The sequence below is a fragment of the Peromyscus leucopus genome, chromosome 6, assembly GCF_004664715.2.
Source record: "Peromyscus leucopus breed LL Stock chromosome 6, UCI_PerLeu_2.1, whole genome shotgun sequence".
NCBI lineage: Eukaryota > Metazoa > Chordata > Mammalia > Rodentia > Cricetidae > Peromyscus > Peromyscus leucopus.
This window is the reverse complement of record NC_051068.1, coordinates 69981562-70009035: the sequence shown is the minus strand read 5'-3', so window position 1 is coordinate 70009035 and position 27474 is coordinate 69981562. Positions and strand designations below refer to the sequence as shown.

At 40.3% G+C, this 27474-nt stretch overlaps 2 protein-coding genes across 2 annotated transcripts; both read right to left on the bottom strand.

Moving 5' to 3' along the window:
- On the bottom strand, positions 1-27106 carry Golph3l (golgi phosphoprotein 3 like). Its single transcript, XM_028856224.2, has 5 exons — positions 26896-27106; positions 24668-24856; positions 10240-10371; positions 8298-8412; positions 1-2267 (listed from the first exon to the last, which is right to left on the bottom strand). Exons 2-5 carry the CDS (start codon positions 24848-24850, stop codon positions 1840-1842), a joined length of 858 nt encoding a protein of 285 aa, XP_028712057.1. The 5' UTR covers positions 24851-24856; positions 26896-27106; the 3' UTR covers positions 1-1839.
- On the bottom strand, positions 11866-12375 carry LOC114682374 (60S ribosomal protein L23-like). The gene has a single exon (XM_028856225.2). It carries the CDS (start codon positions 12336-12338, stop codon positions 11916-11918), a length of 423 nt encoding a protein of 140 aa, XP_028712058.1. The 5' UTR covers positions 12339-12375; the 3' UTR covers positions 11866-11915.
- Positions 27107-27474: the final 368 nt, after the last annotated feature.

The window sequence follows — 27474 nt, the reverse complement described above, 5'->3', positions numbered from 1 at the left end:
CCAGGGCCATAACTATTGATCTTTATTATACAGACATGTGATGGCAATTATACACTAAATGAGTGTTTGGCAGTGAACATTACACAGATTTGAAGTGATGACATCCTCATTTTATGGACATATAAAAATAAACATTGAGAGTTGCAAGAAAGAACTCAACTTCTATCCCCCCAACCAAGCTGAAGCTTTCCACAGGAAAACCTGGTTTCAATTCATGCCGAATTGTTCTAATGGGAAGACAAGCTAAGCCGCTAGATATCACATGGGCGGACTTTTGTACTTCTAGAGAGCCAGACTAAGGCTCTACTTGCTTCTCAAATTACAACTTATATCTCAACTAATCTAAGAGACATATGAAATGAAAACAGTAACAATGAATTAGACGAGTTTCATGGATCTAGGTAGGTTCAGGGGAGCAGATGAAGTTAGAGCAATTTACTTCTGATTAGGGGGATTTGGTATGAGTTCAAGTCATCTGTGTTGGCTGTGTGGCAGTCTGTTTCTCCCCGGCAGTCAACAGGGTGCTTGCAATCAGCACAACCAAGTGCTGGCCTCTTCAGAGCTCCTAAACCTAGGCTTTGTATCAGCTGCCACTGACACTCAACTACCCATCTAAATAGCATCTCCTCTAACAAAGTCTCTCTTCACCCTCACTACTGAAGCAGAAACATTTAAAATCTGCCAGAATGAAGACTGTGTTGAAAGAAGACACAATATGGAGGGTACCTGTAGATTAAATATAGACAGAATTACTGTCAAAGCCCTTAAGTATAGGGAGAATTTATCAATTTATATAGGAAATAAAAACAGGGATTATGAAGACATGGAGTTTGGTTACATTGTCTGGACTCAGTGCTGTTACTTAGGAATTGAAACTTACAATTCCCTTAATCAGAGTAGAGATACTTAAAGTAGTCTGGAGCAAACAAGACAGACACATGCTAAAGGATGAAAGAAAAGTCTTTAATTTTTGAGAGATGGTGTCATATAGCCCTGGCTAGCCCTGAACTTACTAATCTAGCTGAGGTTGACTTTCAGCTCCAGATCCTTCTGCTACTATCTCCCAACTGCTGGGATGTCAGCTGTGTTCCTCTACACCTGGATTCAAAGATGTGAATTCTCCTGTTGCCTCCCTTCCCTACAAGTTCTAACGCTGGCTCCATGAAGGAGGTGACTGAGGCACATTGCTTTTTAAATTCAGACTTTGTCTTAATGATTGTGGAAGCAGGATAGTGCTAAAAAGGAGCATGGGATACATTTCTGCTTCTAGAACTATGGGTGTCAGGTCATCAAACTTGGAGTGTTTTCATTAGATAAAGATGAGAAAATCACGGGCAGGAGGTACAATCTCAGGGGCAAAAAATTAGTCTTATTTCTATTGCTCCTCATTCAAAGAGACAGTGATGTCAGTAAGCATCATTGTTTAGCAGAATCAAAGAGACAAAGGCTGAGAAAACCTGAATAAGGAGAAAAAAAAATGGATATACAGTTTGCTCTTCATCTTCACATTTTGTTGCTGGAAAACTCTAAACCCCACATAGATACTCCTGTTGATCCAAAAGCACATTGGTTAAAACTAAACCCAGAAATGGAGATATTTATTGGATTGTGCGTGGCCTCACTGCTTTCATTTGGATATGGAATGGAAGTACGAGGAGAAATAGTCTGCTTAGAATGGTCATGGCCCATGAAGAGGCCCTGAGGTTGTCCTCCCCAAGTCACGAGTCTGATTCAAAAAAGAGGAAAAAATGATGACAATATCTCATTACACAAAACTCAGTGATGGGGTCTCTGACAGTCACCAGCCACCAGAGGAAAGGAGAAACCCGCCTGCTGGCTTTAGGATTTGTTGAAGGCTGCCAGCACAGCCCAGATCATCTCTGTGGCGCTGTGCTTTGTCCCTTCTACTTCGGGGTCCAGTTCTACTAGGTCCTTGGTTCGATTCATTGCCACATCATACTTGTCATCTGTCAGACAGGAGAAGACGTTCTCCAGCACGTCGGAGGAGTGGGCCAGCACGAGCAGGGCCAGTGTTCGCCTGTCCATGCGCTGAGGGTCGTTTACCCACCGCTCCAGCACACTGTCTTGGAGCTTTTTCACAAGCCGCTGTTTCTCTGTTGCATTGGTCACTGGATGAGTGGTCATGTCAAACAGCAGAAAGTTCTGCTTCTCTGTGGTTAGAATGCCCTTCTCTACTAGATTCTTGGCAATTCGCTCTCGGACATTCCTCAGCTGGTACTGTAATTTGAAGGGATTCCATGTCTCACCTTTGGAAAACAGACAAGAGGAAAACAAAAAGAAAAGGCCAGTTTGTTATTTGAACCTTGTCTAAAAATGTAAAAGCACAATCTCCATTCATGGGGGAACAATGCCAACTTTTTTTAAAACCATCCTTCATGCTTTATGTGTTGGTTTGACTCCAAATGTATTTCACATTAAACGACCTTCAAAAATTGTCCTCACACATACATGAATGCACATGCACACAAACACACATACATGTGTACATACATGCATACAGATAACAATATCTGCACACATACGTGCATGCAAGAGCACACATATCATCATGGGCTTCCATGTTAGTATTCATGGAGTAATTTTTTTACACTCATTTATTATTCAGTGTTCATGAAAGCATGTGTGCTATGGTACCTGTGTGGGGGTCAGAACTGGTTCTCTCCTTCCACATTGTGGCTTCTAGGGATCAAATCTAGGTCGTGAAACTTGGCAGCAAGTACCTTTACTTGATAAAACCATCTTGGCAGTCTTCCGGACTTTTTATTTTTGTCATTATAACTTTTTGTTGTTATTTGTACTTATGTATGTATGCAGGGGTCCACAGAGGCCAAAGAAGGTGTTGAATCCCCTGGAGCTGGAGTTTATAGGCTGTTGTGAGCCACCTACATGGGTTCTGGGAACTGCATTCAGGTCCTCTGGAAAGAGCGGAAGCACTCTTAACCACTGAGCCATCTCTCTGGCCCCTTATTTCAGTTCATATATGACTTCTCTGTGATGTTGTTAATCGTTCTTGGATTTGTGTGTATGTGTACATGGATGTCAGAGAACAGCCTCAGGTGTCATCCAGCCCTTCCTTACCCCTTTCCCTTTTCTTTCAGACAGGGTCTCTCGGGTAGAAGGCCTACCCAGAATGGTGAGCTGGCAATGTTGGGGCTCAAACTACCCCATTCTATCTTCTTTGAAAAGTAGAGGTCCTAGATTAGAAAATGAAAGACAAGAGGATGAGAGGCCACCATTCCACTACTAATAGAGCAAGAGGGTGTCACACTAGGAGAAATAGACTCAAAGCCTAAAGGAGGAAGGATTCCACAACTGTACCCAAGAAGTCCATTTGATCAAGTGTAGAGAATCCTAAATCTAAAGGTGCTGCTGAAAACCACAGACATCTTCTTGGTGCAGAATAATTGCCAGGATGCTGAGAGCAAATATCAACTGGCAAAGCCTCCTGGAATAAGAGGAAAAAGCAGGAGAACCCTGCTGGTTCATGGTCAGCCCTGGTGGGTTCAAGGGTGTGTGCCTATACTAGATGCACACACTCAGGAGCAATTGGAACAGCATTTGGGGCTCGATTAGAGGATGTCACTGACACCAGGAGTTTAAACATAACCTCTGACAGAACACATAACAGTAAGCTGTAGTGTGCCCCCTCACCACCAAATATCCTTCCAGAGACAACATCTCAGCATATACAGGGTGGCTTTGATTTCCTTATGTAGTTCAGGCTGGCCTCAGACTAGTGATCCTCCTGCCTCAGCTTCTCAAGTGCTAGGATTACAGGTGTGCATTTTCCCATGCCCAGATAATAAGTTGCTGTAACTCTAAGATGCTAGGCTTAAAATATAATCATGCATCTCTGGTAGACTCATCCAGGTTCTTCTGGAATGCTGATTTTCTATATTGCAGAAGCTCTATTTGACCTGGTGAAGCTGAGAAGACTGAGGTTTACGTCCTCTGCTTAAAGGACAGATGCTGTATTCCTGATATGGTAGGCTGGCAACATTGGGACCCTAATTGTCCCATTCTAACTTTGAGGAGACATTCTGTACTGGAAGGGGCAAGCTGTGTTCATAATCAAGACACTAGTCTTCCTCAGAAGAAAACAGAAAAGGAATTTCCAAGCTACTAGCCCTTATTCTTGTATGGGGCAAAAAAGGTAAACTTTCTGAATTATGTTACCTGTGTCAAAATCACATATCACACATATTCAACAGTAAGAAAATCTAATGAGTGGGGCTGGAGTCCGGCTCAGTAGTTTAGCATGTGTGAGGCCTTAAAATGAATCCCCAAAAGATAAGAACAGTAACATTTAATTGGGACAGGTATGGTACCTATGCCAGCAATCCCAGCACTTGGGAGGCAGAGCTGGGATGAAGACTTCAGGGTCATCTTCAGCTATAAAATGAGTTTCAAGATCAGCCTAGGCTACATGAGACCCTGTATCAGTAAACAACAATTACAGTAACAACAAAACTCCAAAAAGTGGGGCTGGAGAGATGGCTCAGGAGTTGAGAGAACTTGTTGCTCTTCTAGAGGACTTAGGTTTGGTTCCCAGCACCCACAATGGCAGTTCACAACTGTCTGTAACTCCAGTTCCAGGGAATCTGACACCTCTTTTCACTTCCACAGGCTCTGCACACATGTAGTACACTAATTACATGTAGGCAAACATTCATACACATTAAAAACCAAAATGTAATTGGCTAAAGGGGCTACGACAGTTACTCTTCATTGTTGACTTGATTTAGAATCCCAGGAGAGGGCTGGCCAGAAGGTACAGCATGTAAAAAGCGCTTGCTGGGAGAGCCTGGTGACCTGGGGCTGATCCCTGGAACCTATGGTGGCAGGAGAGAATCAACTCCTGAAAGCTGTCCTCTCACCTCCCTGTGAGTACAGTGGCATGATAGCATGGGCGCACGCACGCATGCACGCACGCACGCACACACACACACGCGCACACACACACACACACACACACACACACACACACACACACACACACACACGGGGTGACCGTTGAGATAGCTCAGTAGTCCAGGCACTTGCTGCCAAGCTTGACTATTTGAGTATGGACTCTGACCTGAATGGTGGAAGAAAACTGACTCCTATAAGTTGTCCTTTGACCTCCAGATGTGTGTTGTGGCACCTGCTTGTGCACACCCCACATACCAACTATATAAATAGAAATTTAGTAACAATAAAAAGGAATTGCTAAGGAGGCACATTGCTGGCATGTCTGTGAGGGCATATCCAAGAGGTGTAGCTGAAAGGAGAGACCCATCCTAGACACTGGATGTGTACTTAGACTGAGTAAAAGGAGACAAAGAAAAGCCTTTTGAGCACCAGCATACACATCTTTGCTTCCTGCCTCCCACTCCCAATGTTTACATCAAAATAAGTTCTCCTCTCTTAAACTACTTCTTGGTCACAGCAGTAAGAAAAGTAATACAGGGTCTTTGGCAAAACCTTTGACTAGCAAGTGGCTTATTCTAACCCTTAAGACTTTCCCAGCACCCATGTCAAATGACAGCTATGGGGGACAGGGGATCACACTCTTTTGGCCTTTGTAGGCATCAGCACTTACACGAACATTCCCACATACAGACAGACTCATAACATAAAATAAAATAAAAATTAGAGAAAAAAAATCTCAACAGTGATATCAGAAGCTGTATAACCGTACAGAAATTCTGAAGTTTGAGAGAAAAATAAGCAAAATAAAAAATTTACTGAAGAGGTCAACAACAAAATTGAGCTAGCACAAGAATCAGCAGTCTTGGAGACAACAGAGATTATGTAGTTTGAGCTGGGCATTGTGAAGAATGCCTGTAAAGCTCCTGGGCAGGAGAATCAGGAGTTCACCGTTATATTCTGCTACAGAGTAAGTCTGAGGCCACCCCAGGCTATGTGAAATCCTGTTTAACAATACAAAATGAGATTGTATAGTCTGAGGAGAGCCTCAGAGAAATGTGAGGTGCCCTCAGGACACCTGTGTAAAAAGTACAGAGAAAGAAATGATGGAAAGAAAGGGAGAGGAAATAAAAATGGCGGGATAATAAATCCCATATTCCACAGAAAACACTTGCCTACACATTTTGACCTCAATGAACCCCACCTAGGATACATGTAGAGAGAATGATATCTAAGCCACGTACTAAGAGGTAGTCTTGGAAGGCGGGCTGAGAAAATGACTTGTCACATCAGAGCTGCAGTGAGATCAACAGCTGACTCAGAGTCAGAAGAAATGGGTCCAGAAAAGGAAAACGGTTAGTTCAAAGCACTACTAACAAAACTGTCAGCCAAAAGCCTTCTTTTGTTTCTTTTCACAGGTCTCTCTACGTAGACCTGACTGTCCTGAAACTCATCTCCATCTCCCAAGTACTAGGACTAAAAGTGTGCCCCCACACCAGGAATTACTCCTATTTTACTGTTGACTTTGATACAAGGTTTCAGAAGGTTGTCCACAAATGGGGCCAGTGAGATAGCTCAATGGGCAAAGGCTCTTGCCAACCAAGCCTGACTACCTCAGTTTAATCCCCGGACCCAGAGGGTAAAACCAGACAACCAACTCCTCAGAGTTGTCCCCTAACCTCCCCATGTGCACTATTTTGGTGGGGGTTGGGGGAGGGGCCGTGTACATGCATAAAAAACAAAGCAAGAAAAAATTTTTTTTCCCTAGACAGCTTTTCTCTGTGTAATAGCCCTAGCTGTCCTGGAACTGCCTCCTGAGTGCTGGGATTAAAGGCGTGCGCCACCACACCCAGCTGAAAAAAAAATTTAAATTGTTCACAAATGTTTACAGTAGCCTTGGTCTCAATAGCTAAAAAGTAGTGTAAACCCCCCTCCCCCCCCCCCAAAAAAGTAGTGTAACTCAAATATACAAATATCCATCAGCTAAATGACCAAACAAATGTGGTATATAAATTCATAAAATATTAGCTGTAAAAACAGATAATTCTGGGATATTCAAGATGGAAAGATTTTACTATGTCAATGCCCTGGTTGTCATCTCAATAAATATTATTATTATTTTGATAGGGTTTTACTATGAATACCAGGCTGATCTTGAAACTCTCCGCCTTAGCTTCCCACATGGTGAGGTTACGAGCTTTGCTACTACAGCTGATTTAACTTTTTTTAAATAAAAAAATTTATCGTGTGTGTGTGTGTGTGTGTGTGTGTGTGTGTGTGTGTGTACTCTCATGAGCATGTGCACTCCCAAAGGGGCCAGAGAGGACATCAAATTCTCTGTAGCTACAGTTACAGGGTTGTAAGCCACCAGACATGGGTTCAGGAACTGAACTTGCATCCTCTTTGAGAGTAGTGTTCATTCTAACCATTGAACCATCTCTCCAGACTCCGATTTTTACTTTAGTTTTTATGTACATGCTTTTTTGGGGAGGGTACTGGGAATTGAACCCATTTTTTGGTGTTTTTTAAACAATGTTTTCAAATGTAACCCAGATTGGCCTTGAACTATCAGTAATTCTACAAGTACTAGGGTTACAAGTATATACCACCATTCCTGGCTAGTAATGCTTTTTTAAAAAGCTTAATAAGCTTTACTAGTGTTTATTTTAAAAAAGGGCTGGTGAAATAGTTTGGCAGGTAAAAACACTTAGCATAAAGCCTAACAATTGGAGTTAATGCTGGGATACCACATAAAGGTGGAAGGAGAGCCACCTCTAAACAGTTGTCCTTTGACCTTTGCATGTGCACTCCCACAGGTCAGTACACACATACACAATCATAAAAAATATATAAACACAATGTTTCTTGGGAAGGTCTAGGGATAAAACTCAGTTTGTCCAGTGCTTCCCTAGCATCCTTGAAGTCCTGGGTTTGATCCTTAGCACCACAGGAAGTAGAGTGATGGTTTATGCCTATAATCCTACACTTAGGAGGCGAAGGCAAGAGGATTAGAACTTCAAGGTCAGCCTTGGCTACATAGCAAGTTTGAGGCCAATCTGGGACATATGAGATACTGTCTCAAAAAAAAAAAAAAAAAAAAAAAAGTTCCTTGGATGGATAAGTTCTGGGTCATCCTTGGCTGCACAGCAAGTTCAAGGAAAGCCTGGGCTATCTGAGATCCTGTTAGAAAGCAAAAAATCTTTCAGAGTAGGATTGCAGATGCTAAGCTGCCATGCTTGTGAAAGCTTTAGGTGCTGGTTGGCCACTCTCCTTACCTAGCATGCTACTCTTGTCTATTTCCCTCTAACCTTACGTGTAGGCTAAGATAACCAAGGGTGGGGCTGGGGCGAGATTTTCAGTCAGCTCACCAGTGAGTAGCTCTATCCATGTCTGGACAGTTTCTGTTGGCTCAGTCGCTTTGATATGTTTCAGAGTTTCATCCAGCAAAACATCACCTGTTGGGCTGTCTGACTTTAGCAGGACCTTAAAGAAAGAAACAGAGGACACGGCTTTACTCAGATGAAAATCCTTCTGTGTACAATATACACACTGCTGGTTAGGAGGTGTCAGGAAGCAGAACATACTGCCCATGTCATGGAAGAGTTTATTTAATATGTAGTATGACTTCATAGTAGGAAGACAAAATTACATTTGAACTGGGACCTAGTAGCAAATGCTATAAATAAAACAGACAAAAGATTCCATAGTATCTTTCTGAGTTTGGAAAACCACTAATAAAGGCAGGAAGATAGGAAAAGTAAGTTAATTTGGGGGATTTTGTCAAGCCTGGCCTTTGACTGCTTTGGGAGAGCCAAGTTGAAATGTCTAGTCAACAGTTAATATGTTCCTGGAAGCTAAAGCTAAAAGAAATGTCTACAAATTTGGAAGTGAATTTCCAGGAGGTAACAGATACAGCTGAAAAGGTGAATGGCATTTCCAAAAGGCTAGAAAAATCACCTAACAGGATAATTGGCTATCAGGGAATGGAGAAGTAAAGGAAACAGGGTACAGTCAGAGGAAAAAAAAATCTGAAAAAGGACAAGAATGTCAACTAGGGAGTGGCAGAAAGTGCCCAATGCACTGGGTGTAGTGACACACGCCTTTGATCATAGCACTCAGGAGGCAGAACAGGCGATCTGTGAGAGTTCAGGGACAGCCTGGGCTACAGAGTGTGTCCCAGGACAGCTACATAGTGAGAGCCTGTCTAAACTAAAGTGCCAAATAATGTATGTACTTTAAAAGAAAAAGACTAAGACTGAAAAAAAGATGGTTCTATTTAAGAATGTAATTTCAGCAGAGTACTTGGAATGACAGGCATTGTGAGTGGAAAAGAAATAACTAAGAAATATGTGTTGGGGATGGAGAGATGGCTCCAGTGGTTAAGAGCACTGACTGCTCTTCCAGAGGACCGGGGTTCAATTCCCAGAACCCACATGGCAGCACATGACTGTAACTCCAGTTCCAGGGACCTTACACCTTTATACAATGCACATGAAAGAAATTTAAATAAATTATTAAAAAAAAAAGAATTATGTGTCTAAGAGACAACTCATCTGTTGCAGATTTTCTTTTTTCTTTCTTTTTTTGAGACAGGGTTTATCTGTGTAGTCCTGGCTGCCCTGGAACTCACCCTGTAGAACAGGCTGACCTCGAACTCACAGAGATCCACCTGTCTCTGTCTCCTGCCTCTGCCTCCTGAGTACTGGGATTAAAGGCATGCGCCACCTCAGCCTGGTACAGGGGATTTTCAGTAAATGTATCAGATCTGAATGATTATCAGAGAATATCCTTGGGATAATTAAGACAGGCCTGACTCATAATTTCCTCAATCTAGGTAATATTTTATTTCATACTTAGAGAGGGGAAAGATAATCAACAGCACCCTAAAATGTGACTTTTCTGTGTTAAAAAAAGACAAAACTATGCTTATATGACTCTTTAAGGATATCTATTTTTTTTCCCTATAACTAAACCAAGTAGACAATGGGACAGTGGAATCAGTGTTTATCTTGTCTAAGTATTCAAATTTTCATTTTCTTTTATGTATATGAGTGTTTTGCCTGTATGTATGTACTCTGTACACTACAGGTGTGCAATGCCTGTGGAGGCCAGAAGAGACTAAGAGCCCTGGAATTGGAGTTAGAGACAGTTGTTAGCTACCAAGTGGGTATTGGGAACCAAACCTGGGTCCTCTGTAAGAACAACAAATGCTTTTTAACTGCTGAACCATCTCTTCAGCTCTCAAATATTCTTATTCTTCTGAAATGTACTGTTGTTATTTGACTCGCCACAATTCAGAGGATACTGTACCTTTCTGTCTAGGAGTCGCTTCTTACGCATGGTGGGAGGTTCCAGATAGATTCGACCCCGCATGGCCAGCTCTATCAGGATGCCTCCTCGAAGCCCAGAGGATATACAATCATTCCAGAAAGATGTGTAGCCCTAGGAGAGGAAAAAGAAAATAAAGAATATTCTGAAAGTAATACTGACTTCCACCAATGCCTTAAGAATAAGGTGTGATATTTTTGTGATTCCCTTCACATCACACTTCGTGAACTCAAAGCAAGGTACAGAGTAAGATGAGGGCATGTTGTGCTATTGTTTGAGCAGTGCTTGGGACCGAACATTGGACCTTACACATACTAACAAATGCTCTATACTGAACCACTACAATATTTCATTAGTCACTGAAATCTAATTTTTATTACATTTATTTGTTATTAGTGCCATGGTGAGCCTATAGAGATCAGAACACAACCGTGGGAGTTGGTTCTCTCCTTCTACCATGTGGGCTCTGGGGATTGAACTCAGGTCGTTAGGTTTGGCAGCAAGTGCCTTTCTCTGTTGAACCATTTATCCAGCTCTAATTGCCTTAACACCCAAAATACTATTTTCTGTTGGACTTTTGAGTTATTTAATGACTTTCTGATAACACAAAAAGATTATTGAATCTACTTTTTTTTTTTTTTTTTTTTTTTTTGAGAATTTTCTTTAGTTTGCCTTTCTACTACTTGTAGCAGCTGCTCGAACTCACAGAGATCCCTGCTCTGCTCCGAGTCTATAAGCGTGCCCACACCCCGCTTGAATCTACTTTTAAAAGGCAACTACTATTTTAAATATTTTACATTGGATTGGATTTTTGTATATTGTACACAAATTATATATATTGATGCAAATTTGAGATTGATTTTGTTAGATCTAATCTTGTTCAAGATATTTTACCTATACAGTTCATTTAACAATGTAATGCAAATTGCTAGTCCTTGAAAGTTATTATTACCAACTAATTAGGATATAAAGAAATACAAGTAGTTAGTCATTACAATCAAACTTGTAGTTATGTTAGGTATGTTTTCAAGATCAAACAGATATATCTTAGATATACAGGTCATCTTCATATATTTCAGAGATCTATTATTTTTTTTTTTTTTTTTTTTTTTTTTTTTTTTTTTTTTTCTTCATATATTTCAGAGATCTATAGAATATAGCATTTAAGATGTTTTAATAACATAGATTTTTTTTCTTTTTCTTATGACTATGAGACATGACTGCTCCTAGCAGCACCAATCTACTTCAGAAAAGATGATGGGCATTGAAGAAACTTCATAGGGTTTACTTTTCTTGTGGCAAAAGTTAGCCACTGGGCAAGAAAGTGCCCTTGCCTTGACTGCTGACAGTATGCTGTCCAAAATGGACAAGCAGGACACAAAAGGACTGCCAATCCTTGCCAAGACAAGGTAGGAAGGCTCTTTAGAAAGTCCTGCTTCACAGGAGTCTATCAGATATGCTAGGCCTGTAGGCCAAAGATGGATGCCCCAACGTTGAAGAGGAAACTTGGGTAACTATCCAGGCAGCCTAATGTCCCTGTCATTAGGTAATATTTCACCCTTCTGGGGTCTTTGACGGAGGTAAAGACAAGATAGTTATAGTTTTTTTTTTTTTTAGCAAAGACTTTTTAATGAATATTTTACAAATACACCAGAGAATCATGCAATGCTACCTGCATTGGATGCAATCCTGGGCCACAAGTCTGCACATTCCTTTGCGACTGGACCTGTGATAGCAGAACCTTTCATCTCGCCTTTATTGTTTACTATGACCCCTGCATTGTCTTCAAAATAAAGAAACACCCCATCTTTTCTTCGATATGACTTTCGTTGTCGAATTACCACCGCTGGATGGACTTTTTTTCTTAGTTCTGGTTTGCCTTTCTTAACTGTGGCCATCACCATGTTGCCCACACCAGCAGCAGGAAGTCTGTTCAGTCGTCCCTTGATTCCCTTCACAGAGATGATATACAAATTTTTGGCTCCTGTATTGTCAGCACAGTTGATCACAGCTCCTACCGGAAGACCCAGGGAAATCCGGAATTTCGCTCTGGAGGACCCACCACGTCCTCGCTTTGACATCTTGGATGCCCGGAAAGAGTCAGAAAGGCTGTAGTTTTCTTTTTTTTTTTTTTTTTTGGTTTTTCGAGACAGGGTTTCTCTGTGTAGCTTTGCGCCTTTCCTGGAACTCACTTGGTAGCCTAGGCTGGCCTCGAACTCACAGAGATCTGCCTGGCTCTGCCTCCTGAGTGCTGGGATTAAAGGCGTGCGCCACCACCGCCCGGCTTTAGTTTTCTTTAGTTATGATAAAAGATAAATTAGGTACAAAACTTTGGACTCACAAAGATAAGATAGATAATAGAGTATTTTCTCCAATTTTGCAAAATACAAATAGACTGGATATTATAACTGTAATTCTTACTTGATAACTTTTTGTTGTATATAATCTTACTATGTTAAAGTTAAAACCTTTTTAATTAAACAAAATGGGGGAAATGCTATGGGAGAATATCCTCTTGTATATTGTAAAGATTTATTGAATTGGTTTAATAAAACACTGATTAGCCAGTAGCCAGGCAGGAAGTATACAGGTGGGGTGACCAAACTAAGGATGGAAAGGAGAAGGGTGGAGTGAGGGGTCGCCAGCCAAAGGCAGAGGGAGCAAGAGATGAACTTCCCATGCTAATAAAGGTACCACTATGTGGCAAAGAATAAATAGAAATATGGGTTATTTTAAAGCTATGAGTTAGCTAGTAACAAGCCTGAGCTATAGGCCAAACATTTATTATTCATATTCGGCCTCTGAGTAGGTTATTTGGGACTGGGCATATGATTACAACTTCCTATGACTTGATATAAGTGGACAACTGGCATGTCAGATTTTGATTTCAATTGAATTCTGGTTTGAAACAAATATTTTTCTTAACATTTATTTATCTATTTAAGGGGGGAGGTAGGGACATGCAGAGGTCTGAGGACAGCTTTCAGGAGCTGAAAGTTGACTCTCTACAAAAGTTAACTCTCCTTTCACGATGTAGGTCCTGAGGATCACATGGCTTGGAACAAACTATTGTGATGCAGGCACTGGACAAACCCACTGATTAGTTAAGGGCCCTGGGTATGTTACTTAACCTTTCTGAAGCCCAATATCTTTATTGATAAAATGGGGACACTAATACATATTTTTGTAATTTGTTGTGAGGACTCAATAAAATGAACTATATGAGGAAGGGTTGAGTATAAGGCATGGACTACAAAAAATACTTGTTAGTTCATACACAAAGATGTAAGACAGCCACTACCAAAATGAGCCAAGAATCTAGCTGGAAACTTAAATAAAAGCTGAACTGAAAGAGTGGAAGAAATAGGTTTAAACAGCTGATAAAAGTTTAGTTTGTAACACCAATACACACAAAATAAAAAGAAGCCTCAAAAACATCCCGCGTTGGTGGTGCACACTTTTAATCCCAGCACTGTGGAGGCAGAGACAGGTGAATCTCTGTGAGTTTGAGGCCAGCCTGATCTACACCACTAATTCCAAGACAGCTAGTGCTGTTACACAGAGAAACCCTATCTCGAAAAAAACAAAAATACCGCCCCCCAAAACAAAACAAAAAAACCAAACCAAACAAACAACAAAAGATTTATGTGGAAAGCTGGGCAGTGGTAGTGCATTCCTTTAACCTTAGCACTCAGGAGGCACAGGCAGGCAGATCTCTGAGTCTGAGGACAGCCTGGTCTATAGAGCCAGTCGCAGGACAGTCAAGGCTACACAGAGAAACCCTGTCTCAAAACAAAAAACCCTATACAACCAAAAAATGGGGCTAGGGAGATGGCTCAGCCTTTAAGAGCACTGACTGCCCTCCCAGAGAACCCAGGTTCAATTCCCAGCACCCACATGGCAGCTTACAATTGTCTGAAACTCTAGTTCCAAGGGATCTGACCCCCTCACAACAGACATATATGCAGGCAAAACACCAATGCACATAAAATAAAAAAAATTATAAACAAGGAACCCCCCAAACAAACAAATATCTATTTATGTGTCTTAGTGTTTTGCTTGTTTGTATGCATGTGCACTATGTGCATGCCTGGTGGCTACAGAAGTCAGAAGAGGGCGTCAGACCTCCTGGAACTGGAGTTATGGATGATTTGGGAGGTGGGTACTGCGAACTGAACCTGAGTCCTCTGCAAGAGCAACAAGTGCTCTTAACAACTGAACCATCTCTCTAGCATCTACTTAGTTATATTTTATGAGACAGGGTTTAATGCTGCCTAGGCTGGCCTCAAACTATATAGCTTAAACGTTTCTTCCTATGGGGGGCATGACAGCACACACCTTTAATCTTATCTACACAGAGAAATCCTGTCTCAAAAAAATTTTTTTTCTTCTTGCTTTCACGTCCAGAGGCATGTGCCACCATACTAGCTTTATGCAGTTTATGCAGTCCTGCGGATCTAGCCAGGGCTTCATTTTTATCAACAGAGATATAGAAAGAGACCAGCTGCTCTCAGGTCTCCCTCTTCTGGATCACTATATTTTAACTATCACCAATTATTTTAAGTGTTTTTGTTTATATTTATTTATTTATGTATGTGAGTGGTTTTCCTACATGTATGTCTGGGTACCATGTGCATGCCTGCTGCCCACAGAGGCCTGAAGAGGGTGTTGGATCTCCTGGAACTGGATGGTTGTGAGCTACCATATAGGTGCTGGGAATTGAACTCAGGTCCTCTGGAAGAGCAGTCAGTGCTCTTAATTGCTATTTATCTCTCTAACCGCATATTTTTGTTATATATTTTTAACAATTTTATTTATATTTATCAATTGACTTTTTTCCCCTGAAAGGGTCATGCTATAAAGACCAGGCTAGCCTTTAACTCATGACAATTCTCCTGCTTCACAAGTGCTGGGATTACAGGAATTCAGCATGATATAGGTGTATATAGTGCTAGGAATCAAACCTAGAGCTTCATATATGTAAGCCCTCTAGCACTTAAGCTACCTACCCAGGCCCACTTGCGAACTCCACTTTGTATTGAGTGCTCTGGATGTTTTTCTTTCTTCTTTGTCTTTTTTTTTTTTTTTTTTTTTTTTCCAAGATAGGGTTTCTCTGTGTAGTTTTGGTGCCTGTCCTAGAACTCGATCCATAGAACAGGCTGGCCTCAAACTCACAGAGATCTGCCTGCCTCTGCCTCCCAAGTGCTGGGATTAAAGGTATGCACCATGGCTGGGCAGTGGTGATGTACGCCTTAAATTCCAGAACTGGGAAGGCAGAAGCAGGCGGATCTCTGTGAGTTCAAGGCCAGCCTGGGCTACAGAGTGAGTTCCAGGACAAGCTCCAAAAGCTACATAGAGAAATCCTGTCTCAAAAAAAAAACAAAAAAAACAAAACAACAACAACAAAAAAAGGCATGCACCACTACTACCCAGCATTCTTTTCTTTCTTTCTTTCTTATTTATTTATTTTTTAATAAGACTGGGTTTCAGGTAGCCTATGTTGTCCTGGAATTCAATATGTAACTGAGGATAACTTTGAACTTCTGATTCTCTTGGTGTCTGTATTGCTGGGGATGGAACCAAAGAGGTTCATGCATGCTCATGAGCACTCTAGACACTGACCTGTATCATACCAAGCCCTTCTTGTTAAGTGCTCTAAATGCCTTTGTACACATGGAACCAATGTTGTTCCTTCTCCAACTTCTCTTTGCACTTAAGGACTGAGTGCAGGGATCACATCTGTGTAACATTTTCTAAAGTTGTTTTTCTCTCCACTCCATCATCTGGGTTATGCTCCTTACCTGAATGTGCCTACACACACACTTCTTTTCTAAGCCTCTGTTATATTATATCACGGTTAGCGTGTTTGTCTTTACTATACCTTAAGAATAGAATATCTTTGCTGGGCATGGTAATGTATGCCTTTAATCCATTTAAGTGGATCTCCGTGAGTACAAAGCCAGTCCTTGACTCAAAAAAAAAAAAAAAAAAAAAAAGAGAATGATATCCTTTATGGTTGACATATATTATCTGCTCAATAAATTATTTTTTTTTTTTTCTGTAGTGGTGGGGATAAAACCTAAGGCACAAACTTTCAATCATAAACTTATCAATTCAAGAAATGTTTGTTAGGGTTAGGAATGGTGGCACATGTACTTGGAAGGTGCAAAGATCAGGAATTGAAGGCGACTTGGGCTACATGAGATGCTGTCTCAAAAATCTAAAGTAGGAAAAAGCAAGTAAGCAAATATGTTAGCTTGCAAAAACCTCAGCTAAGGTCATAAACATTCATGAGACATCTCTGTATTTCCTGAGGGCCTGAGATCTCTGACCCAAGGCAGGGGTTACTTTTCTCTCCTGCCCAAGCCATGGCCACTCCAGGGACACACTAGATTCCTCTTGAAGGAAAGTATAGAGTATTTTTTTTAGCTTAATATTTGATTTTTATACAATTTAGCTGCTCAATTAGATTGTTAAACTATAATTTACTTCAGAACAGACAGTTGACTCAGGCACAACATACATATCCTCAACAGGTGTGCAAACATCACAGCTAGAATTAACTGGAGAGAATTTTTCCTTTTCCATTTCTTCCTTGTCACATGTAGCGTCTGTTTTAAGGACAATTCAGATTGTCAACAGAATTATAGAAGAGAAGCACTGTAAGTAAGGACAAAATGGCAACCAGGATGTAGATTTTTTTATTTTTGTTTTGAGACAGGGTCTCATATAGTCCAGGTTAGCCTTGAACTCACTGTAGTTGAGGATAACTCTGAATGGAACCTATTACTACTTCTACCTCTGGAATGTTAGATTATAGGTGTGCACCACTATTTACTGGTGATTGGACTCGGGGCTTTGTGAACATTCAGCAAGGACTTTTACCAACTGAGCTATCCTCCAGGCTCATAGGAACTCTTTAAATATTACTCTGTCCCATCACAGCATTTCAAAACATGTGAAACTCTCCAAATGAGTCATTAAACTCATTAATATGCAATAGAAAAAAGTGTAAAAACATACTTAGTTTAAAAATTAAAAGCACTTGTGGAACTATAACATCAATTTAGAAAAGATAACGACTGAGGGAAAAAAAAAAAGCAGTAGGCATATGTCCCATTTATGAAGACCACAGATGACAATACAGACCATCATATCATTTTCTAGGGTAAAATCTTAAACAAGAGTACATTTGTGTCATAATTAGATGTAGAGTAGCCAGGGAGAAAGGACTATATCGTTCCTTACCTTTCCAAGGTTATTTTCTCTTCATGTACATAGTTTGGTGAAATCTCAAACTACCCATACTATGCATACACAACTAAGATTCTATGCTAAAGGGCCAATTCTTTGGATTGCCCGAGCAGGAAGAACTACCACACACAAAGGTCACCGCTGAATCACTAAAATACATTACCAGAAACTACATATATGAGGAAGAAAAAAGAAAACATTTTGGGGCTTGTGAGAAAGAGATAGATGGAATTGTATACTACTCCAGTACCAGTTGGGGACTGTCCAAGGACACTTGCAGGCTGACAGCTTGAAAACCACAACACCACCACCAAAAAACTCCTGTTTTGGGTGAAAGGTTGAGAGAGGGTCTTACTTTGTAGCCCAGGCTAGCCTTGAATTTATCATGTAGACCAGGATGCAATGGACAGCTATCCTGCTACTTCTACCTCCTGAGTGTTATAATTACAGGCATGTAACACAATACCTGGTCAGAATGAGATCTTTGGATAGTAATTTTGTTTTGTACTGATTATAAAAATAGGTAATTTTTAAAAAGAAAGAAGCACACATGAAAACACTAATTTAAAAAGTAAAAGCCTAAACCAGGCATGGTGGCCCACAACTTTAATCCCAGCACTTTGGAGGTAGAGACAAATACATCTCTAAGTTAGAGGCCAGCCTGCTCTACATGGTGTGTTCCAGGCCAACCAACCAGACAGCCAGGGAGGGCTACACAGGAAAACCCTGTCTTGAAAAACCAAGAAAAAACAAAAAAACCTCCTTCAGGTGACTATTATAACTAGTTTAATGGGTAATTTTTCTAATTTAACACATATTTATTTGTATACCAAAAAAAAAAAAAAAAAAAAAAAAGGAGGGCTAGGCATGTAGCTTAGTTGGTAGGGTTCTTGTCTAGCATGGAAGAAGTCTGGGTTTAAACCCTAGCTCTGCACAAAAAACAAAAACAAAACAAAACCGGGTCTAGTGGTTCTTGCCTGAAATTCTAGCACTGGGGTAGAAGCAGGATGACCGGAAAGTCAAGGTCCTCTACATTGTGACTTTAGACCAGCCTGGTGTAAATGAAAACCAGTCTTTAAAAAAAAAAAAAAAGATGAAAAGAAAGGTAATATTCTTTTGTCGGTGTATTTCTAAATAAACCCCTAAGAGAAACATTTTAAAGATTATACATAATTATGATAATTTTGATACTGTAAAAAGCCTAAGCAAAAGGAGTTCATTACATACAAAGAGTCAACACTTTATACGGAATTTCCAATTAGTCAAGCATTCAAAGTGCCCGTCCTTAGTCAAACATCCTGGAAGACACACCTTAAAACAACCATGAATGTTAAATATCTTAGAGTTGGCAGCTGAGAGTGGCAAATAGAAATGAGGAAGCAAAGAAAAAAAAATTAAAGCATCATTAAAAACCAGGTATCCAGCTGAGGATGGTGCCACTGCTCATCTATAACCCCAGCACTGGAGAAGTGGAGGCAGAACGGTCAGGAGTTCAAGGTCATCCATGACTACAGAAATCAAGACCAATCTACGCTACAAGAGATTCTGTCTCAAAAAAAACTACCCCAAACACCAGAGGCCATCCTGAGTTACATGGTGATTTCCAAGACAGTGAGACTATTTAAAAAACCCAAAACCAATTGGGCCTGGAGAGAGAGATGGCTCAGTAGTTAAGAGGACCTGGTTCGATTTCCAGCACCCACATGGCAGTTCACAAGTCTGTAACTCCAGTCTCCAGGGATCCAACACCCTCTTCTGGCCTCCATAGGCACTGCACACACTTAGTACACAGACATAATATGCAGGCAAAACACCCATATACATAAATTAAAAATAAAGAAGAATATTTTTAACCCCCACCCCAAATCTTAGAAAATGCTTATGATAAAGTTGAATAAAAAATGATGTAATGTAATTCAATTCTTTCTACTTTAAACCAGGATTCCCTTATGTTTTTGTTTTTGTTTTAAATCCTGATACAGGGTTTGACTATGTAACTCCTGTTTGTTCTGAACTTACTATGTAAAACAGGCTGGCCTTTAACATTCAGACAGCTGGGACTACAGGTCATGTGATACTGAACTCTGCTGAGAGCTCCCCAATAAAGATGCTGGGAACAGAACTCAAGTCACGTGGAAAAGCAGTATGTGCTCTAAACTGTTGAACCATCTCTCCATCTCTGATGATTAGTTTTAATTGTCAATTTGACATAATCTAGAATCACCTGTGAAGAATTGAGTCGTATTATTACTTAGGAAGGAAATTCTGAACTCTTTTGAGAAAGGGAGCTAAACACTAGAATGCATGTATTAATTAATTTTTCTCTGCTCTTGACTGGATATGATGTGACAAGTTGCTTCACAGAATGGAATGTAACCTGGAATTATGAACCAAAATAAACCTTGTCTTCTTTAAGTGGCTTTGGTCAGGGTATTTTATCACAGCCATAGGAAAGGAAACAAAGCAGTCATTTTAACAGCAATAATTCCAGAGCAGAACCACAGTCTATTCTGAAGAGACAACATTACAATTCTTCACATAAACAATTTATTATTGTGAGTGTGCATGATGTATGTGTAGGCACTCATACCATGTGCATGTATGGAGGCAAAAGGTCAACTTTGTGGAGTCCTATCTCGCTCAGAAGTTCAGAGCACTGGCTGTTTTTACGGAGGAATTGGGTTTGACTCCAAGCACCCATTTGGCAGCTAATCATCTGTAACTCTAGTTCCAGGGGACCCAGTGCCTTCTTCTGGCCTCTGCAGGTACTGCACACATATGGTAATACACATACATGCAGACAAACACTCATACTCATAAAAATAAATCTTTAAATACTTATGTGTTGGTATGGTATTTGTTTTCAAGCTCCTTTGTTAACCTTAGAGTAAATTTAAATGTAAACTCCAACAATAAACTCCCAGATAATCATTTTGCTTCCACCCTCATAGAGAATATTCCCTACCTTGCAGGGTGAAGCAAGTAAAGCATTTAAAAAACTTTAAAGCAAGCTAATCAAACTATGAAGGAGACAAAAGGCTCACAGTAAATTTACAGGCTCAGCGGTTATAGCCAAAGGCCCAATTTTAAATGGTAGGTAGATTTATCTTAATTTTGGTATCATATATTTTAGAACAGTGTGCATTTTAGAACTGGGAGGAACCAGGAAGGAAGTAGCTTAAGCTTTATTCTCCTACTCAAAATAGAACTTTGATCTCTGGCTCATTTCTTTGGGCTTTAAAACTGGATATAATAATGAGCAAGACAAAGTTCTTCTTTTTTAAGCCCATGTAAAGTGCACACACAAAGGCAAATGGCCCTTCTAATATACTTGCACTATTCACAATGAGCAGTAACTACTAACAAGACTCAGTGTTCATTCTACACAATCAGGAAACTAAAAGGAAAATGCAGATAGTGACCTAAATTAGACTTTCAATCCCCCCACCTCCCCAGACAAGGGTTTCTTTGTGTAACAGCCTTAGCTGTCCTGGAACTCGATCTGTAGACCAGGCCAGGCTTGAACTCACAGAGATTCACCTGCCTCTGCCTCCCAAGTACTGGGATTAAAGGCGTGCACCACTACTGCTCAGCAGACTTCCAATTTTTTAAAAATTTTCATTAAAAAAAATTTTTTTTGAAACAGGTTCTCATGTAGCTTATGCTGACCTCAGACTCCCTCTGGAGAACAAGATAACCCTAAATTTCTGATCTTCCTTACTCCACTTCTTGAGTGGTCTGGGGTTTCGGTACTTAGGGTCAAACCAAGGGCTTCCTGTATAGTAAGCAGTCACTTTATTAAGTGAGCCGCATTCCTGGCTCAAGTGTTGGTTAAGTGAGATAGGGACTTACTATGTACCACTGCCTTAGCCTCCAATGTGCTGCAATTATAGGCATGAGCACCACACCTGACTCTGGATACGTAAGCTTAAAAAATTGTCACCAAAAGGGGTGGCGAGATGGTTCATCAGGTAAAGGTGCTTGCCATGAAGGCTGACAAATTAGATTTCATCCCTGGGACCCACACAGTGGAAGGAGACAACTACACACACTCTAAATAAATGTAAAAACAAATATCATTGGAGAATAAGAGAACCAACTTTCATAAATTGTTCTCTGACCTCTGTACACTGTGGCATGCTCACATACTCACACATACACACACAACTCACACAAACAAATAATTGTAAAAAAATTTTAAAAATTATTACCAAGTTAAAACTAATAGGCTCGCTTCTCTTATAGGTGTTTTTGTTTTTTTGGGTTTTTTTTGTTTTTGTTTCCCCCCCCCCCCCCCCCCCCCCAAGACAGGGTTTCTCTGAGTAGCCTTGGCAGTCTTGGAACTTGATCTGTAGACCAGGCTGGCCTCACAGAGACTGCCTGCCTCTGCCTCCTGAGTGCTGGGACTCTAATAGATAACAAAAACTCTTAGCCAGACAGTGGTGGCACATGCCTTTAACCCCAAAACTCAGAAAACTATCTCAAGACCAATCTACTACAAAGTAAGTGTTCTCTCTAGGAAGAAACAGGAGGATTGCTGTGGGTTTGAGGGTCTGGTCTAGCTAGTGAGTTCTAGTACAGTTAACAATACATAGCAAGCCAGGCGGTGGTGGCGCACGCCTTTAATCCCAGCACTTGGGAGGCAGAGCAGGCAGATCTCTGTGAGTTCGAGGACAGCCTGGGCTACAGAGTGAGTTTCAGGAAAGGTGCAAAGCTACACAGAGAAACCCTGTCTCAAAAAAAAAAAAAAAAAAAAAAATTGTGTACTCTGAGAGACCTTTTGGGAGGTAGAGAGATGGCTCGATGGCTCACAGGTTAAGAACACTGGCTGCTTGGGCTGGAGAGATGCTCAGAGGTTAAGAGCACTGACTGCTCTTCCAGAGGTCCTGAGTTCAATTCCCAGCAACTACATGGTGGCTCACAACCATCCATAATGAGATCTGGTGCCCTCTTCTGGCCTGCAGCCATATATGCTGTATACATAATAAATAAATAAATAAATCTTTAAAAAAAAAAGAACACTGGCTGCTCTTCCAAAGATCCTGAGTTCAAATCCCAGCAAGCACATGGTGGTTCACAATCATCTACAATGAGATCTGGTGCCGTCTCTGGCCTGCAGGCATACATGCAGGCAGAACACTGTATACATAATAATAATAATAATAAATTAAAAAAAAAAAGAATACATAGCAAAACTTGTCTCTAACAAAAAACAATGAAAAAAATTGTTGGACTGGGGAATGTCACTCATTTGATAAGGTACTTGTCTAGCTTGTATGAAGCCCTGAGTTCAATTCACAGAATTACATAAAACAGGCACAGTGACATATGCCTTCATCCAAGAACTCTGGAGGTGAAGACTGGAGGATCATGAAGGCCATCTTCTATATGATATAATATAGAAGACTTTGGATAGTCTGGGTTATATGAGACTCAAATAAAAATAATAAAAAATAAACAAAGTTTCACCAAGTAATCTACGCTGTCCCCAAACTTGCTATGTAGCCCAGGCTGATACTGAATCCTTGATTATACTGCCTTAAGATTCCTCAATGCCAGAACCGCACCATGATACTTGGCCTAAATTTTCTATGAGTAAGGAGAAATTTAGAAATAAAGAAATGAAATTATTATTCTGTTTTGCTTTTGAGACAGAGTATTGACATGTTACCTAGGTGGTCTTGGCCTCATTATGCAGTACAGGGTAGCCTTGGACTAACAACCCTTAGCCTTCCACATATTGGGATAATAGGCATTACTTTTTTTAAAATGGGGGTTGCTATTGAAAAATGATTTTTTAAAATTAATCTTCATTGAGGCTGGTAAAATGACTCAGTAATTACAACAGGACTGCTTTCTGCTCTTCCAGACAACCTGAGCTCAGTTCCCAGCACGTACATTAGGCAGCCCACAAATGTCTATAACTCCAGCTCCAGGGGAATCTGGCCCCTCTTCTGGTCTCTGCAGGCATTGACACACAAATGGAATATATTCACATAAATGTATATACAAATGAAAAACAAAAACAAGCCCTTAATCAATTGTTATTTTTAAAGATCCACAGAAAAAAATGAAAAAACAAGAAAACAAAATAAAACCTATTGTTCTTCCTCCTCTAATCCCCCTTTTTTTGGGGGGGGGGGACAGGGACTCTCTACATAGCCCTGGCTAACCTGGAACTCAATATGTGCACTAGGCTGGCCTAGAATTCTCAGAGATCTGCTTCCCTCTGTCTCTCGAGTGCTGGGGTTAAAGGTGTGTGGCACTGCCATACCCAGATCCCCTTTGGTTTTATGAGACAGGGTTTCAAACTGTCAAGTACCTCAGTTCAACTCAGTATGTGAGTGAGATAACTTTGAACTCCTGGTCCTCCTGCCTCCACCTCCCCAGTGCTGGAATTATAGATCTGTATCATCAATCCTAAGCTGAAAAATATTATTTTTACTACAAGAAACTCAGTCATCATTTGTTTCCATAAAACAGATAGTCACACATATTTTCTGTTGTTTTTATTTGCTTATTTAATTTTGAGATAGGGTCTTGCTATATAGCCCTGATTAACCTATAACTCATTAGGTACATCAGGTTGGCTTTGAACTCATGGTCTTGCTCTTATCTCCTGAATACTGAGCTCACAAGCCTATGCCACCATACCTGCTGTTGTTCTTGTCTTTTAAGATTCCTCAACCGGCAGTGGTGGCTCATACCTTTAAACCTAGCACTCAGGAAGCAGAGTCAGGTGGATCTCTGAGTTCCAGGCCAGCTTGGTCTACAGAGCAAGATCCAGGACAGCCAAGGTTACAAAAGAGAAACCTTGTCTCAAAAATACAAAACAAAACAATTAGAGACTTCTCTTCCAGGCTCAAGAAGACTTGACTGAATGGGCCTCTTTTTCTTGCTTTAATAAGAGATCATTACTCCACCATTAACCATTAAACTGAGCTGGGAAACTACAAGTGCTAACACTATGTTATCCATCTCTGTCCTCCATAATTTTTCAATTAAATTGTACTTCAAATAATTGTATTTTTGGATTTTACCTTGTAGATATTCTCTTTCCCATGTTCCTCCAAAATCAGCGTGGCTAAAGTTTATTTCCTAAAACATTCTAAGATTTGTGTCTTTGAGCTAAACTTAGCAAACCTAATGTCATTACCTCTTTATCTTTTAGTCCCAGGAGCAATACTTCTTCCATAAGAGTTAGGCGGATATCCTTAGAGTCTCCAGGGTCTTCACTATCTGGACTCCTTTCTTGATTAGTGTCTTCTTCACTTTCTACTTTCTTTTCAGCACTCTTACTGACTTCAGTTCGACGGGTACGGTGAGTTAATGTGGTCATTCTCACCTGTTTATGGAGAGATGTGAAAAACACCTGTGTTTTAGCAAATGAACAAATATAAGTCCACAGAAGACCTACACACACACACAGGAAAATATATAAGTGCAAATATAGAAAGAGGTAGTAAATAGGAACACTGGATAACATGCTTTCTTTTTCAAAGCATAACAGCTTAAATTCCAGAAAGCAATAAAAAGTGATCAACAGTAATTTAAAAGTCCATTAGAAATGACCATCTTTTCAGTATGCTTATTTCACCTACAACCCAGGAGTGAATTTCTAACACTATTACTCCTCTTTCCTAAAATGGGTCCCCAAGTTAAATAAAATGGAATAGCAAAACTTCATGAACATGTGGCCTTGAGTACACATAATTTATAATTTTTGTAAACAGTTAATGGCACATTATGGAATATACAAAAATATACATAACAAAAACCCACATTTCAATACTTTAAAATTATTGTGTGTGCATATTTGTGGGTGCTTGTGCCACATGCACATGTGGAGGTCAGAGGACAATTTTTTGGAGCCCTCTCTCCTACCTTTACTTGGGTGTTGGGGATTGAACCCAGGTTGCTCGGCTTGTGCAGTAATTTCCTTTGCCCACTAAGCCATCTCTCCATGCCCCCCGTGTTTTAATATTTCCTTTCTTTTTTTTTAAGATTTACTTTATTTTGAGTACATGAGTGTTTTTGCCTGCATGTATGTCTGTATTACTGCATGCATGCTTGGTGCCTGAGGAAGTGGTAAGCCTCCATGTGGATTCTGGGAATCAAACCCGGGTCCTTTGTAAGAACAAGTGCTCTTAACCACTGAGCCAACTTATTTTCTTTTTTCTATCACAACAACTCATTTCATGCATTCATTTTGGAAATCACTAGAGTATAAATAACACTTATGTGAATATCAAGTATAATAACTTAACATCCTTGTTCTATCTGGCTATCTTGTGAATACACAAATAGCTACAAAAAAAAAAATCCAGCAAGACTGTGTAAAGCTTATCAAATTCTCAAAAGAAAATGAGGATGGAATGTGGCTCAGTGTTACAGCATGTGTTAGCATATATAAGGTCCTAAGTGCCATTCCCAGCAATGGTGGAAAAAATCAGAGTAGACACCCCTGTTTTCAGCATTACACTCTAAATCACCTGTGATAAAGCTTAACGTTAGCACATCTTATACAAATTTAAATGTCAATTTTTATCCTTAAAAACAGTATTTAAAAGATGCTATGGCTGCTCCTTGTTCCACCTTATAACAATTTAATCAAGCATGTCTTGTTTTCTTTCTGCCTCTGATCCTTGTTATTTTGGGGTTCTTTCCCTTTTCCTTTCCTTCCTAAATGTTGCCCAGTCTTTGAAGGTCTACCAAAGACTCACTGTGAGGCCTTAAGGTCAATTTCTATCTCTCCATTATGCATATATCCCATGGCTAGAACTGGTTTCTCTCTCAGCCGTACAGAAATTTATTCATACTTACTCTCTTTCAATATTTATTATAGTCCCTCTTTTGTTATGGCTTTATGTTAACTTAAACTTCTTGAGGGCTGAGATATTGTCATCTTGAGTTTTTATATTTTCCATAGCAACTAGCACAATATCGTTAACGTTGTAACTGCTTAATAAATATATACTCAGTAAAATGGACACTCAAAAAGGCATGTGGACATTAAAAATAGAAATACGCACTAAGTGTCTTACAAATAAATGTACAAGGGTACATTTCAAATATAATTTTTGGTGGGAAGTAAGAAAAGTGAAGAAGGAACAGAACACGGAATAATGCCTTAGGGTACTAATTCTATTTGGCATTGAATTGGGGTTATTTCCAAACCCAATCCAAGAAACTTTACACCCTCGAGGGAATGGGGGCAATTTTCTTTGCGGAATTTATCATTTCCCCGTGGACATTTACTAGTTAAAACACCTTATTTGAAGACATGATGACCAACAATGAGTAGTAAAAATCACCCTTTCTCTCTAAAGTAAAATACTGAGCAGCTCTGTTGGACGTTAAGAAGTGTTATTTTCTGTTCCTTACCTGACGTTGCTCTGGGGCTGCAGTGGGACGTAGGCTGCAGTTCGCACTCTCTTTTTGGAGGGCACCTGTTTCCCTCACCCCAGCCCGGTACTAGTAGGTGAAAAACTTCTCAGCCACGCAGAGAGCACAAACTTCCTGATCCTTCGATGCAGAGAGGGAATAACACATCAGCTTCCTCAGGATCACTAGGCAACCTACCTTGGTGTTTCTTCATTGAGCCAATCAGAATCCCCCAAGGTTGAGCCTAGCCAATCGGAGCTTACGAGGGGAGGCCCTCCCGGCTATTGTGTTGCGATCCAGACAAACATCACCAAAAGGAGGCAGGTTTGGGTTCAACCTGACAGCTGGTCAATCCAATGAAGAAACCTCGGTGGAGGGCAGGAAAAGGCTGCGCCCCACCCCAATGAAATTACCCAATCAAAGTATCCCGTGAGACAACAAATGCTGCCAATCACGAAAGGATTCTGTTAGCCAATTTCAGTGTGGCAGGTGTGTTTCTGTAGCTTTGAGTATTGGCACAACTGTGTAAGAAATGTTGGCATCCAAGCAAAATAAGGCTAAAATCAGATACCCACCCTC